This window comes from Opisthocomus hoazin, chromosome 10 (genome assembly GCF_030867145.1).
Source record: "Opisthocomus hoazin isolate bOpiHoa1 chromosome 10, bOpiHoa1.hap1, whole genome shotgun sequence".
Classification (NCBI taxonomy): Eukaryota; Metazoa; Chordata; class Aves; order Opisthocomiformes; family Opisthocomidae; genus Opisthocomus; species Opisthocomus hoazin.
The window spans coordinates 16,863,068-16,879,101 of NC_134423.1; the positions used below are offsets into that span (position 1 = coordinate 16,863,068).

General features: G+C 44.4%; 1 protein-coding gene across 3 annotated transcripts in view; it reads left to right on the forward strand.

Annotated features, from left to right (window-relative positions):
- Window positions 1-8,960: 8,960 nt before the first annotated feature.
- The window catches only part of ALDH1A2 (aldehyde dehydrogenase 1 family member A2), a 60,470-nt gene continuing 53,396 nt past the window's right edge, over window positions 8,961-16,034 (forward strand). The window contains exon 1 of one of the 3 annotated variants that reach the window (XM_075431852.1): window positions 8,961-8,980. Coding sequence is in view for 1 of the 3 variants with exons in the window: in XM_009935684.2 (XP_009933986.1) it covers window positions 12,121-12,237 (117 nt within the window). In the remaining 2 variants the exon portion in view is untranslated. Of the gene's footprint in view, window positions 8,981-11,042; window positions 11,063-12,096; window positions 12,238-16,034 lie in introns of those variants that run through there. The other 2 variants (XM_075431853.1, XM_009935684.2) reach the window with 2 other exon arrangements.

The following is a 16,034-nucleotide window of genomic DNA, read 5'->3' on the forward strand; positions in this document are numbered from 1 at the left end:
TGAATTAGACAAAGTCTGAGTGTGTCTATCTACTACAATTTGTGTCCCTGGTCAAATGCCATTGCCTAATTTATATTTATGTTTCATACAGAAACCGTTGCATGGTCTTTAAAGGACATTCTCTGTTTTATGGATTGATCCTGCTCCTGGGGAACTCAAAGAAAAAAGTTTGGATGAGGAAGATTTGAACACACTTTACTTCAGCATTCTAAGCTTTTTGAATACATAAAACCCTTATTTCTTTAGTTCTTGTGTTTTCTGATCATCCCTCTGTCTCTGCTGTAGTCCCTGGTGAAAAAGTGCTCACAGGGGCAAATATCTGCAATGTGCAGCTCACGTCTAGCTGAGCCCACCTTGGAGGAGGGGCAGGGCACATGAGGTGATCCCTTGAGAATTTCTTAATTCCTTCTTCTCCGTTTCTGTGACCTCTGTGTCCAGATAAAACATTCCAGCCCAGATCACGAATATGAGATCAAAACCACACCACATATGTGTGTTTCAAGCTTTTTGCCAGTAATCTTTAAGGCCCAGTTCAAAGTTTGTTTAAGTCCACTGTTGCTGACACTGATTTCAGGGAGAACGAAATTGGACTTTCTCTAAAGCAGGACCAAAAAGTTTTCATTGTTTTTCATTGACTGGGCACACCATCAGGCCTTAGTACATAACTGATATTACTACACGTATATAGCTATATTATATATAGTTTTTTAATTGATGATAGTAAATTTTAAAATTTGTTGTACAGACGTGCCTGTGTATAACGTAGGCCCTGACAGTTTCCAAGCTGGTTTAATCTCTGTGATAGCCGCGCTGGCATAGTAGGGTACAGATAACATTCCACACCGAAGGGCTCCGTGACAGGATTGTCAGTGCTGGTATAAAGTGAAAGTGCGAGGGAAATGCTGTACAGATGGCTATGAGCACCAGTGTTATCTGCTGCACTAGGCTGTGCTTCCTTCTGAACATGCTAGATGCAGTTCGGGTATAAGCTTGTCCGGTAGGTTACAGCATGGGCAGGTCTGACTTTCCAAATGCATCTGGAAAAAGACTGTTTCAGTACAAGAAGAATTTTGCTTTTAAGGAATAGATGAATTTAGTACAGACAAATGCTTTTTTGCAGCCAGCTCCCTGCTCTTTTGTTGTGCATATTCCCTTTTCTCCAACAGTTAATGTACCTGAAAGTAAATGTAAGGGAAGATTATTGACAGCATGTTCATTTTAAAATAACTCATTGCTTTTCCAAATTCTTTATAAAAAAAGCCCTCAAAATGGAGATCGAAGTTTTAAATTCAGCTTTGCTATTAAAAACAAAAGATGTCTTGGTAAATATATCCATGCAGAGTGAAGAAAACTTCAAAGTATATCCAAAGGGCTTTGCAGTGATCTAAGCCCTATGTTTTCTTATACCAGAATGGTATACGTTGTCAAAATCTTTCACCTTGCTACAGGGCAGATTCCCTATAGAAACAGACACCCTGAGACTTATTATGGCTACCTGTAGGGTTGTGAAGAGCAGGAGAGCTGAGCCTACCTAATTAATAAAAGAGATGTAACATGAAAGCCAAAGATAATGAGAGGTTTTATTCCACTGACACACGAAGGCCAAGCAGCATGTTTGGCAAACAAACAGATGTAGCTAAATAGGAGAGAGCCAATTCGTGATTCTGAAACCTAATTGCCGTCAGGAAAGTGACAGTGTTTCCTGCATCTGACTCGCCAACCCACCTACCTTCAGCTGTCTCCCACTTGACGTGGCCCTCCAGGGATGCCATCCAGCCATGTTTTGACTTTCTGTTGGAGAAGCATTTTCTGTAAGAGCTGCTGTTCCTGGTGTTGTCCGAAAAGCAGGTTCTTTACCCGGTGTGCTATAAGCCAATCCTCACGCACTCTGGAGAGATATTGTTTTATTCAGGCCTGGGTGCTCGGTGGATTTTCCACAAACCAGGCACATCCAATGCCAGCTTCTTCATTAATTTATACATTAAATTCATGCCTATTCTATCTATCATACAACACATTCATTCTAATCTGTATGCGTTGTGCAACTATGTGTCGTCATTCTTCTTGGCTCCTTTTCAGACCCCTCTGTGCATGTCTTCCTCCTTTTCGGGGGTCTCTAGTGGTCCTCGGCCACTGCCCTCAGGCACCCTGGCCATCTGGTCTTACTTTGTCCAGTTGTTTTGAGAAGTAAGCCACAGGTCTTTTCCAGCTTCCCAGGGGCTGCACAAGTATTCCCAAAGCTTGGTGTTCACCCACAGAGTACATAGAGTACGAAAGGGTTTGTACTGCGATAAGGTAATGTTAGCTTCTTTACCTTGCCATTGTTCCAGGTCTTTTGCAAATACATTACCAAAAATTGTAGGGCTGTTCTTGAATCCCTGGGGAAGTACCATCCAGCACAACTGCTTTTTCCATCCTGTCATGGGGCTTTCACCTTCAAAGGCATACAGGTTCTGGCTTTGTTCTTCTATGGGGATGCAGAAGAAAGCATCTTTCAGGTCTAATACTGTAAAATAAACATTGGAATCAATTATGGTAGTTAAGAAGGTGTAAGGGTTAGGTACCATTGGATGAATGTCCATTATTATTTGGTTGACAGCTCTCAAATCTGGTACTAATCTGTATTCCTGTGAATGTGGTTTCTTAACAGGCAAAACTGGAGTGTTGTGTTCCAACTGGCATTCCTGTAATAATCTATTATTGAGAAAATTATTTATAATAGGTTCCAATACAATACAGGCCTCTAATTTCATAGGATACTGTTTTCATCTTACTGGTTGAACTCTGGCTTTAATTCAATTTTTACTGATTCAGTCAGTATGGCTCTTCCAGGTTTCTCGGTTGCCCATACAAAAGGGGATACAGCATCCTCTATCTCGGGGAGAAGGTTGCTTGGTGCTTCTTCTTTTTTGTCTTCTGTTGTCTCAAATAATTCCTGTAACACATACATTTGTGCTTCCCAGGCATTGCTTTGCGGAATATGAACTCCTATTTTATTTGCATCAAAAGTTATTTGTGCCCCTAGTTTTTTCAATAACTTCCTCCCCATTAGATATATCAGGTACTCTGGCATATATAAAAATACATGTACAAACATTTTGTTACCAATTTTATATTTAATTGGTTGGAAAAAGGGTCTAACCTCCTGCTTTCCCATTGCACCCATTATGGCTGTGGAATATTTACTCACAGGTCCCTTACAACTATTCAATACAGAGTATGTTGCCCCTGCATCAACTAGCAATTTAACTACATTTTTCCCTAGCTCAACATCACCCAGGGGTTCAGCTGGGGATATTATTCCCTCAGTCCCCAGTCCCCGTCAGTCTGAGTCCTCTTCTACAATCCGAATCAATTCTCTAGGTATCATGGTTGTAGCTGGGATGGGACCCCAATTAGACTGTCTTTTTGGGCACTCATTTTTCCAGTGTCCGTTTTCCTTACACAGGGCACACTGAGCTCTCTCTAATGAAATCTGAACTCCTGACCCTCTCCCTTGCCCCGGCCCCTAGATGGAGCCTGAGCCCTTGCAAAGGCAGCTGCCAGTATTGCCGGATTCTGTTTCCTAGCTCTTAGTATCTTGCCAATCTGGGTTATGAGTCTCAATAATCATCCTAAAAGATTGATACATTTTTTCAGGATTATCCTGGTAGGATCCTGCAGATTCCTTCCAATTCATTAGATCTGATGTTGTAAACGGTACTTTTACATACACCAGTATGTGATGTCTGGACCTACAGCTTGACGAAGAGGGGCTTGGATTACAGGGTGCTGCTGTGCTCGGGTTCTTCCTGCTACCGGACTAGAAGTTTTGTTACCCTTGTCTCTACTTTCAGTCCCACTCGTAACACTTTCCCTATCTGGAGCTACTAATACTTGAATATCCTCCTCTTGATCCTCTAGCTTTAAACATCTTTCCTGTACTACAAGCAGAACAACACCACAAGGGCTTTTTCATATCATCCATCATCATCATTACATTAGAATCTGAAGTTAACAGTTTACACTTTTTCTGAGTCTCAATCATTTCTCAAAGCAAAAAATATATCCACATAAGGCACCTCATCTCATTTATCTAACCTTCTGCAAAACAACATAAACTATAAAGTAATATTATAACTCAAAGTTCCACCCTCTGACCACTTTTCCTCATTATCCAGTTTATACTTTGACCACCAAGTATTGCAGTATTCACCCATTTTTCCTTTTGTCAGGGGATCCCATCCAAACTTGTCCCAATATTTTAAAACACAACCCAAGGGGGAATAAGGAGGTATTTTAGGTCCCTGGGCACCCATATTTTTCACCCCAAAAGAACTTTTTCAACCAACCAAACTTCATATACTCCAGTCACTGCTGTAAAACATATATGACCTATTTCCAATATACCCATTTTCCAATGTACACTAATGCATGCATATACCTTTATATCATATGCTCCAGTCATCACTGTCAAGCACATACGATTATTAGCCAACCAAAAAAACACCCAGACAATATCTCTTTAACAAGCGTTGCACTGTTATGTCACATACCCACTGCGGCCAGGAAGAACACTCGTGGAGTCCCCGATCAAAAGGCTGGTGCGCACTGGAGACTGGAGAGCAGCGTCTCCCTGCCAGTGGCAGGCAGGTCGAACCAGGCAAGGCATCATGGCTGTCCCGGCTGGGTCGCCGAAACTGTTGTCCAAAAAGCGAACTCTTTACCCGGTGTGCAATAAGCCAATTCTCATGCACTCTGGAGAGATAATGTTTTTTTAGGCCTGAGTGCTCAGTGGATTTTCCACAAACCAGGCACACCCAACGCCAGCTTCTTCGTTACATTTATATAACAAATTCATGCGTATTCTATCTATCATACAACATATTCATTCTAATCTGTATACGTTGTGCAACTGCATGGCGTCATTCTTCTTGGCTCCTTTTCAGACCCCTCTGTGCATGTCTTCCTCCTTTTCGGGGGTCTCTGGTGGTCCTTGGTGGTCTTCCCACATGAAGTACCGTAACTCCTTTTATCCATGTATGGTCACATGTCACCTAAGGACAACTTAAGGCTACTTTCTTTTGCCAATTTTCCTTTGTTCCTTCAAGAAGGAGAATTTGTCTTTGATTAAACGGATAGTGTAGATGGCCAAGCTATTCTGTCTCTAAGCTTAGGTTAAACGTTAACATAACTCTGGCCATGCACTACTTGATCAAAGAGACACTATTTAAGACAAACCATACCCCTTCTTTCCAAGGGAAGAACCTGTTCTATTACAATCTCCCCCTTTTTTGAGGCTTAATGTGTTCTAACACCTGTAAGTCTCAACTCATTCTTTTACATCTCCCTGGGATACAAAGAGGAGATACACTGAATCATTGAACCACTTCATTTTTTATTTCTCAGATAATATTTACAATGTCCCCTTGGTGTGGAGATCTGCAGCGGGGAAGGCATTTTCTTTATCCCAGTGTAATGGATCCAAGATTCATTCCCTTGAAGTTTCACTGCTGTGTTTTTAGTCAGCAACACCTGGTAAGGTCCTTTCCACTTTTCTGTGAGTGGTTATCTTTCCACATCCATAGATCTACTGAATCTCTGGGCTTGAAGGGGTGTACTGGTGAGTCCAAAGGCCCAGGAGCTTTCACAGCAGACCCTTTATAGCGTGTACTTAGGAGCAGACCCAGGCAGCAATTTTTAGTTACTTCTGTGTGGTATCTATATTCATTAAGGTAATTAAGCTATTAATTGAATATGTACATTCAGGTAATTAAATGTAAGACTTATTTCTTTAGTTTAAAGGGTAGTAATAAAAAATTTAAACTTGCAAAAGAGTTCACACATTTAGCGATGATAAATGTGATCTGGAAAGTTCAATATTCCAATATGAATTAGTTAATTGCATCCATTCATTAGGTGATATACATTAGCAGAAGGTCAACCCATTTGAGGTTTAGTGTGTTTTACAAATAATAAATTCAAACAGGTAAAATGAAGAGAAATTCACAATAGAAAGGGTTTTTTATATATTTAAATTCAGAACAGAATTCCTACAGCCAAGAGCGCATTGCCTATAACTTCACAGTTAACGGCAGGCGTTCTTTACAGCACTCTGCCAAGGCCCTGCCACTCACCTCCGCGTATACTCTGCCGGAGAAGACGGGTGCTATTTTGCAGAGACTGGGCTAAACCACCCTGTGACTGTGTGTTGCTGGGAGTCGCTGTGCACAGGGTGGTGACCAGCTGAGGAGCAGCTGTGAGCTGGACAGTCTCAGGAAGTCTTCAAGCTACAGGAGTGGCACCTCGGGCTCACTCCATAACTGGCAAACCCAGCCTTCCGCACAACAGTCTGGTGAGGGACATATTATGACTTTGTAATACTGTTTTTTGAAACTGGCCCAATTGTAAAGCAAGTCAAACACTGACAGTCTTTCCAAGCATCTTCTGCTTTATCACTGTCACTGAATTATTTGTGGCTTGCTTAAATCCTTAAATGTGAGTTTCAGTTTAGGATGGAATTTACCATAGCAGCAATTGACAGTTCTACTGGGCATAAAATGGCCAATACAACAGATAAGAAAACTGAGCTGTTTGACTCATTTTTAGTAAAAATCATGTTAAACTAAGTTTACTTCATTAGCCATTCCTGGATATTCAGTAATAAAAATGGTTGTTCTTGATATCAGCATTTATTTAATATTTTATTTTAAAGATAATGTAGAAATCAGGAAGATAAAAGCAGATTTTCTTCTGTTTCTTTAGAACTTGAAATACATACAGATTAATTCTTAAACAATTGTTAATAAGATTTATAATATTAAGACAGTGAATTCACTGAGATATTTGAAAAACTTCAGAAATAGTATTTTGCAGGATCATAACAGTATTGTGGGTGTTGCTTTATAGATAATATTGCTTGTATGTATAACAGTATTTTTAACTTCTATGTATAAAATATCTTTGTCTGGAGTAAGGACTGATACCACCCTGCACACAATCAAGGGCCATAATTCTTAAGACATTTCAGACACTGAGCCTCTTTCAAATGATCAGTCTTAGAGACATTTGGAGAATTGATTCAATTAACCTAGAGGAAAAAAGTGCTATAATGTGTGATTTATGTTTGCAGATAAATTAAAATACAAGTATCTCCTGAAGAGCATTTGCTGCCGTCACGGTCCATAATGAAAATAGCAGGCAATTAAAATAGGACATCTGAGGCTGAAGCTTTTACTGTATTTATCCGAAATTGAAGTTCAGATTTCATGGAAATCTGAGCTGAAAAATAACTTGGTGGAAGTTTCTTTTTGGTCCCTATTTCTCTTCCAAAATTAATTTCTAAAGCACACAAGAAATAGGAAGAGACGTGTACTGAGGCAGCAGGCAAAGGGTACAGAGGAGTAGGCTCTCCCAATCAATACTGAATTTGTATCAGGAACCAGGGAAATCCTTGCTAAATGGATGGTAGTGGGACAGCTGAGAGAAATATATATAAAAAAGAATTTATGGGTCAGATTTAAATCATTTGGGGGCAGGTTTTGAAGTGGATCTTGAAATGAATCACTGGAAGTGTCTGACAGAATGACGTGGTTCAGTTCCTTTGTGTGTGACAAGGTGCTTAGAGTCTGGAGCTCACTGAGGAGCATAAGAAATATTCACAGATTTGAAGTAGCAAGAACAAAGAGCTCTGTGTTGTTGGAGTTGCTGTAGCCACTCTCCATTTCAGTGGTGTATCAGTGTATGATACAGCTGCTCTGCTCAAAAGAGGTATTTGAGACACAAACAGTTTCACCCAATCCTCTAGTTTTATGCCTTCCTTTGAGCAATGGGGACACAGCGGTATAGAGCAGAAAAATACCAGTACTCTGATGGAGCAACCCAGGAATGCCTTAATTGCATCTGTATTGTCTTCAACATCCCAGCTCTGTCTTTGGCACCCTCTCTAGCTACCAAAGGTCCTGTTTCCATCAGATGGCGTTTGCTTAAGCAATGGCTATGTCCTTGTCTATAAGTAATACTAGTTCCTGGGGTGGGTGGAGAAATTGAGACTTGTAAATGAAACAAAGGTATTTCTTCAAATTATAAATTCAGATGGATCTAAATATAAAAATAAAACTCTTCAGGAATGATTTTGATCTTGGCTATGTAGTAGCCTAAAATCTAACACTGAAGTAAGAAACAGAGTCACTTGGTTGTGCTTAGTTTTTTTTGACAGCCATTTCTTCATGAAGTGTGAAGACAGTAATATCTTTGTCATTGCAGTCTGAAACAGAACATATTTGTTTCCTGATTTGCTGTCTAAGTAGGAGTTTAATTAAAAACCTTTCGCGTGAGAGAAAATAAGCCAGTCTGACTTAATTGCCAGTTGATTTAGTATTGCCAATTCACAAAAAAAAACCCTCAGAAACTACAGGACTGCAAGAAGAACCAGTGGTTTCTCTGCCACATGTAGGTGTTTTGGGACTGCAGAACTCAGTCTGAACCTGGTGTATTGTTTCTGTTCTTCCTCTTCTTGGCAATTGTTGGACTCACTTTTTTTCTCTCACAAATTAATTAGTTCACTTCTATATTCATTGTTATTACTAAGTTATTGTCCTAATGTCCAAGGCAATAAGGTTAGTTAGTAATCCCTTCTACAAAGAAATTGTGCTAAATATTAACTATTCACTTGCATGACTTGAAGTCATGACTCAATTTTCTATCATAAAGTGGCCAGGGTAGTGCTGATTCGTGGAAGCAGCTCACTAAGCTGGATTCATCAGTGTGTCCAGCACAGCGTTACAGACCTTGCTCCTAATTCTGTTCAGCAAAGCTACTGTTGAACTTGACAAGAACCCACTCGTGGTCTTGGCTCTAAGGCCTACAGCACTGTCTTTCCAGATGGCAGAAGAGCAACTGCGGTTGGTCACTCGCTGTCGGGAAGAGCAACAGCCCACGGCCACCGCGTCCTTCTGGGGAGCCCTCTGAGGCTGGCTGTAGACCAGGAGCCTGCAGTGTGGTGAGTGCAGTGCCATCCTCCACTCGGGGAATGCCAGCGAGGTGTAGGTAGCAACTGGTCTAAAGGTGGTCGGCTTCATGCGCTTTTGCAAACTGTATTGCGTTTAGACGAACAAGGAATGTGGTTTGTACAAGTAGTTGATGGAGGTTACTTAAGCAGCTCCAGATTATGTGGGTTTGAACAGCATCTCCACATGTACTGGAATCCCTTCTCACCAAGATCTCCTGAACTTTATTGACCTGATTTAATAATGAAACTGTTCTACAGTTTCCTCATTCCTGAAACCTGTTCAAATGCAGTCCCCTTCCAAAGGAGCACATCCCCTCTCTGATTTATTTTAAAATAGCTTTTAGAAGGTGTCATCCTTGTGATGAAGTGTTAGGTCTGTGTTGCCAGTGTGTCATTAAAAATTGGATTTCTGACATTTAAAAGTCTCACTCATCCCAAGTGTCACAATTTGACAGCTCTGCATGTCACATTACAGCACAGTGTTATGGATCCATTTCCTCTGTTGGGGATAAAAAATGAGAAAGCAAAATCTGCAGTCCCCTTCTTCATTATTGAGCTGGAAATTTACAGAAATATGCATGTTAACCCTGAAATTACTTAAATGGCACTCCGTATCTTGTGCTGCCTGCCTGTGCAGAACCAACCTTTGTCCTGTGCTCCTGTACAAACACTACGGGAATGCTGGGAGTCTTTTCAATTGTGTGCGAACTTGTAAAACACAGAGCAAGGAGTATCTATGGAATCAACAAGCGGATAATGTAACAAAATCAAAACATGGCCAGATCCCCCTGTTTATTCTTGAATAGGTCAATAAAAAAGGTCACGTGCTATACTTCTTGCTGCTTTGTTTTGCCAGCTTCAGACAGCTGTACACTTTGGTATCCTTTCTCTGTTTATCTATCTGCAACGTGATAACTTCAAAGCATGACATCTGAGCGGTTTGAAAATGTTGGGAGCGTTTGCATCAGTAAGCAGAACTTTATTGATTTTGCCTGAAGTAACAAAAACATTCTGGGCTTCATATATTTTCTGCTTAGAAGTTTTGACTGGAGAGGGCGTAAGGCTTTGACCATAAATTTCTGATGTCCACCAGCCCAGCCAGGGCACAGGCTCAAGCCATCTGCTGTTCCACCCAGCCGGCTAGGACAGATGTCCACCGCACACGTGCTGCTTGCGGCACATGTGCTGAGCTGCAGACAGCGAGCAGTGGCACCTGGCTCTGCTTCGCTGCTGCCTCCCCAGCAACCCACTGCACGGCCTGCCCAAACTCTCGCACGACGTGGCCTCCCAGTGAGCGGGCTCCCCAGGAAATGCTAACTGGGAACAGGTGGCTGTTGCCTGAGTGGGCTTGGACGGAACGAGCGAGCCACGGCCGGGCTGCAGGCCTTGCCCTGGCAGCGAGCACCTGCTCCCCGCCGTCGCAGTCCTGCCCCAGAGGGGTCTGGGAGCAGAGGCGCAGCGGGTGCCTTCGCTGTCCGCAGGCCGCAGGGGGGGGGGCTGCAGGGGCAGTGCCCCAGCACTGCAAGATGGGCGACAGCCGGGCAGGGAGGAGGAACCCGCAGCCAGAGGGAGAAGGCAGTAAGACCGGGACCTAGCAAGGGGAAGCGAGGAGCGGCGTGCGGCGCGGCTCGGCGGAGGGAGGAGGAGAAGCCCTGGACAAGCAGGAACCGCACTTTGCGGCCATGGGCGCTCCCGGCCCCGCGGCGGAGCCGCCGGAGGGGAGCAGTGCGAGGGGCGCGCTCAGCACTGCCGGCCGGCAGGAGGGCGGCGACGCTGGCGCCCGGCGGGGACGGTGCTGAGGAGCGCTGCCACGGGGGGAGCGGGGGCGGCAGCCGCCCAGCCCGGAGCTCTCCGCCGGGACGCCGGGGGACGCCGCGGCCGTGTCGCCGGGGGGAGCGGGGGGGGAGTGGCCGTGAGGTGAGGGGCGCGGGGCGGGCGCGCGGCGAGGGGAGCGCGGCGGCCCTGCAAGGCGCGGGGCGGGCGCGAGGCGGCGGTGGCGGGGGGCCCCGTGCAGCGGCGGCGCGGCCGGCAGGGGGCAGCAGGCGGACGGGGACGGCGCGGGCGGTGCGGCAGGTAGGGCCGGTGCGGGGGGGAGGTTCGCCCCGTCCGTCACTGTCGCCGGGGGCGCGCAGCCCCTGCGGTGTCAGCTGCCGCGAAAGGAAAAGGAAAAGCGAGGCGGTGCGGGGAGCGGCGGGCACGCTGCGGGCAAAGCCGGCGGGGACGGGCCCGCCGCACAGCGCCCGGCGGCTGAGGGAGCGCGCGGCGGGAGCGGGATAGGGCGGCAGCGCGGCCGCCAGGTGCTGCGGGCAGCCGCCGGCCGGGAGAGCGGGCGGCAGCAGTGGCCGCGCGGCGGGGTCAGGCGCGCTGCCCCGAGGGCGGAGGCTGCGCCCCGCCAGCCCCGTGCCCTCACCGCGCCTCGGCCTGGGACCCGTGCGGGACCGCCTGCCCTGCCCTGCCCGGCCGCCCCCGCTCCGCCCGCTGCGCGCCGGCCCCGCGTCCGAGGGGGAGCGGGCCGCGCCGTGAGGCGGCGCCGGACCCCGGCCCCGACCCCCCGCCCCGCCAGGGCTTCCGTAGGGGGGCCCAGGCTCCCCCCGGCGCTGCTCCCCGCCGCGGCCGGGGCTCCCCACGGGATGCCCCGGGCGGTGCGGTGCGGGGCCGGGGCTGGCCTCTCCCGAGCGCGGCGCCGGCACGGGGGAGCCGAGGGGGAACACGACAGTTCCAGCGAACCCCGCTCCGCCGCCGGCGCTGACCGGGTTCCCCCGTCCCGCTCCTCGGGCGGGAGGCAGGCGGCGACCCGCTCCCGGCAGCTCCGTGCTCCCGCGGGGTGCCCGGGGAATCCCCGGGACGGGGCGCGGGGGGCTGCGGGGCGCCGCGGCCGCGCTGCTGGAGTGAGCGGGGCTGAGCCGCTATCGGCCTAGGTAGGACGGACCTGCCCCCCTGCCTCTGCCCCCATGTCCAATGAGAAGAGACCCGGCTTGACACCTGCCTATATACAGAGGGCGAGAGCAGCGGCGCCCGCGCTGCTCTGCGGAGGGGGGGGACCCCGGCCCCGAACACTGCGCACCACCAGGTCAGAGCGGGGGGCTCAGCGGTGCCGTAACCCCCCCCCCCCCCCCCCCCCCCCCGAGACTATGACTTCCAGTAAAATTGAGATGCCCGGGGAAGTGAAGGCAGATCCTGCAGCTCTGATGGCATCTCTGCATCTGCTGCCTTCTCCCACTCTCAACCTTGAAATCAAATACACCAAGGTAAGTTGTGTTCGTTTGTTCTGGCAGGGAAATTCGTGACTTTCATTCCGAAGGAGTGATTTTGCTTAAAATCGGTTTCATTCTGCCCTACCCAACTGGAGCGTAGAGATGAAAAACTACTGAAGGACTGCCTTGAATCTGTAATAAAGGAAACAGATTTTTAGCCCTGTAATCATCTGAAAAACCTCAGGGTAATAGAAAAGCAAATTAGATCTGCTGGGACTGGCTTTGCCACTTTACTTCTCTTTAAGCGTATTTTCTACAGGGCTGTTGGGGTTTATTTTCAGTGCAAAATCAGGAGTTCTCAAATATGTTTCAGTTGCTTTTGATGTACTTCAGAGGAAGTTACTATGTATACCTGTACATCTCAATCAAAAAATAAAAATGTTTTCTTTCTTGAATTACCATGTATGCCCAAGGGACTCTTTTACAATTCCTGGAGGACTCTTAATACTACCAGGTCGTTACAGCACTGGAACAGGTCTCTTTGCTAACTGCCACAATACTTGAATACACCCTTGAACAATATTGCAAGCGGGCGTATTTTTTCCCACTAACATTTAAGACTATTTTTCATGAAGAGAGGATTAAGAACAAACCCACTGGGTCAATGTGGAAAAATCTGCTAGTTTTTGTGGTATATTATGGGACTAAATTGTTTTTTGTCGATTAAAATGGGATAATCATTTGTTTGTAGATGCAATTTAAATTTTTAACTTAATTTATATATTTTGAATCTTTGCATCTTTAGTTAAAGCGTGTTTTCATTTCTGTTGGAGAAGTTTCAAATGTATTGTATAAACAGATTACAATGTGTCAGACTTTGTTTCTAATTACCAAGTAACTTAATAGGAAAATAAGCACATCAGCACTAGAAAAAAGGTGGTAACATTTTTATCTGCTGGAAATACAACTTCAGGACTTTTAAAGCTGATAGGAAGCTCATTTTGGCCGATGTAGTGTAATTTTTTCCTCCATATCATCACTTTAAAAGCTTTTCATCTTTTCTCTTTTTTAAGCGGGTGCCAGAACTAATTTGTCCTCTAATTTGTTACAGCTATTTCATGTTCTAGAAGAACATTTCAGAGGAAAGTCAGCTATTCTAGATTTCATTAAATTTTAATGCATACTGCAATATGCAAATTAAAAGATGCATATGGTTTCTTGCATATAACTTCTTTGAAAATAGTTTAAATAAATAAGGAATGTAGTTATTTGATGTTGTGTGGTGTTACACTTTGGGAGCAATCATACTGTGCAAATAGTATTTGGCATGAAATTTGTTTATTGCTGGTTTCAGTGTAAAATATGCTTCAGGAGTGTTCGGTGGATAATACTTCAGAGTAGTACAATGGTCAGTTTGCATAATAAGTGTACTTGTGTTTCTCTGTATTAAAACTAGAGAATTGGTTCTAAAAATCTTTGAAAAAGATGACAGTCATCAGCAATCATATCTTCCTATCTGTGAGAACATAAGCTGGACAGTAGCCTTTAATAATTCAGAATACATAGTGCCATCATTTCAGAAATAATGTAAGATGTTACACATTTTATACTAACGGAACAAGTAAAATAAAGCTATTTTTAATCAATATTAAGCCAAAACCAATGGCAACATGTTTCTTCTAAGCTTGTTTTTGAGATATTAGGTAACTCCTGGTTGCTTCTGAGAGAAATTTGGTTTAGGACAGGTATCAAGTATTCCACTTGGCATGTCCTCTGTCTCTGTTTTTCTGTCTGTCTCACTCTTCCCTCCTTTTTCTCCTTCTCTGCAGCAAATACAATTGATTTATAGATAATTGGAGTCTTCAGCTTCAAGTCTTATCTTGGGCAGGACTTTTATCCAGGATCCACTTTCCCACCTATTACAAAGAAAAACAATCAAAAATGAAATAACGGATCGTAACTTGAGTCTTTCTTTTGGGGGAGTGGCCACTTCATGTCTTAAATGACAAACAACTTCCATAAACAGTAAATAACATTAGACTAAAGCACTTTGGCAAAAAAACCAAAAAAACAAAAAAGCACAACAAAATCAACAACCCCAAACCTTGTAAAATCAGACATCTGTAAGCATTCCTAGCAGCCTCTCTCCTGCTTGTTAGCTGAGAATTTTAAACACATAGCCAGGAAACGGAATTCTTGAAGTCTTTATTACAGCTGTCTCTGAATGTAAAGTCTTAACCATTTGGGAGTTAATTCTTTATGAAAAATAGAAGTACCTATGAACATTTAAACTAAGTGAAGTAATTTTAAAATATGTTTTGCCAATTAAATTCAATTTCTGGAATTTTAAAATTGGAAAATAGAGAGTTTTGTTAGGAGACAACATGTTAAAATTCCAGGAATCCCTAAAGGAGATTTGTTAAATATTTGTAATACGTACCAGAAAAAAGTAAATTTATTATCGTTAATCTTTAAAACACTACATTATGCTTGGAATTACTATGAAAGCTCCTTCCAAGAACATAGATAAAACAAATACTACCCATGTAATTTTCATGTATTCAATTATGTAGGAGAATTACTGAAACTTGCAAAATATTCCTCTGGTAGGTTGACTGAAGTGAGCAGAAAACTGTGTGTTATGTCCTTCCGATCTGTACATCTGATGTAGCACACAGAGGCAATACAGTTTTTCATTGGTCAGAAAAAATATGTTTAGAGATGAAGATTACATGATGCCATGTTTTTAGGTAAGATGTGCAGCATCTTTGTGATTGTGACTTCAGTACTGGGAATCAGCCTATGCTTCTTTAAAAAAACAGCCACTAGAAATGTGTTTCACAGATTTGTAATACCTTGGCACGGTCTTTGTGAAAAATAAAGTGTTTTAGATGGGCTTAATAAGAATTGGTGAACAGGATGTGAACCAGACATGAAGATGAGTGTTCAAGCACACAGGGTTAAGTTTTTCTGTGTAACTGGAAAGTAATAAAACTGCTACATGCAAGATTCTCTCTCTTTTCATTGTGAGAACTCTTTAACTCTCTACTTCTTAACATTAACATTTGAGGAGAGACTGCATCTACAGAACAGGGGCTCTTCCAGTATTGCGTGGAATTAGGTTATTCTACAGCCCAGTGGCACAGCAAGCTCTCCTCAGACTTGTCAGGAGCGTGTTGGCAGTGCCATGCTTCATACCTAAGACAGCACGTAAGCAGGAAGGGGATCCAGCTCTCTCCCTGGCAACAAGTCCTACCTCTACAAATGTCAACTTAATGCCAGAAACCCTCCCAGAATGGGCTGCTCCAGAAATGTCAGATGTGTGAGATAAGCCCTAGCATGACATCCAGTAAAGAGACGTTATTAGCATGTTTGGTACAGGAAGCACACGCTTGAGTTGATGGCTCTGAGAACCTGATAGCTTCTGAGGGTGATCAGAAGGTTCTCAGCTTAGTACTACATTGATGCCTCCCTCTATCCTGCTCTTAGCAAACTCCATTCTCCCTCCTGAGACTTGAGCGTCTCCCAAGTATCTGACAGTAGACGTGGGATCAGTCCAATGGATTGAGCCCGTTGCAGCATTTTCCTTCTGCTATCTCCATTTGCGCGGCTAAAGGTGTTCCTGCATGATGTGGCTATCCTTCCTTTGTTGTAGCATAATCAAATCTGCTTTACAAAGTATTTTCATAGTGGTTTTAGTAAGTCACGTTGACTTTAAAAGACAGCTTGGTATAAAATGAGGACCCTAGGGTTCTGTCCTGTCCTAGCTCTGTCACCGTATCATGTAACTGAGTGAACAAACATTCTCAGTCTGCATCATGTTGGGGATGCTAATCCATCTGGATGTTTTA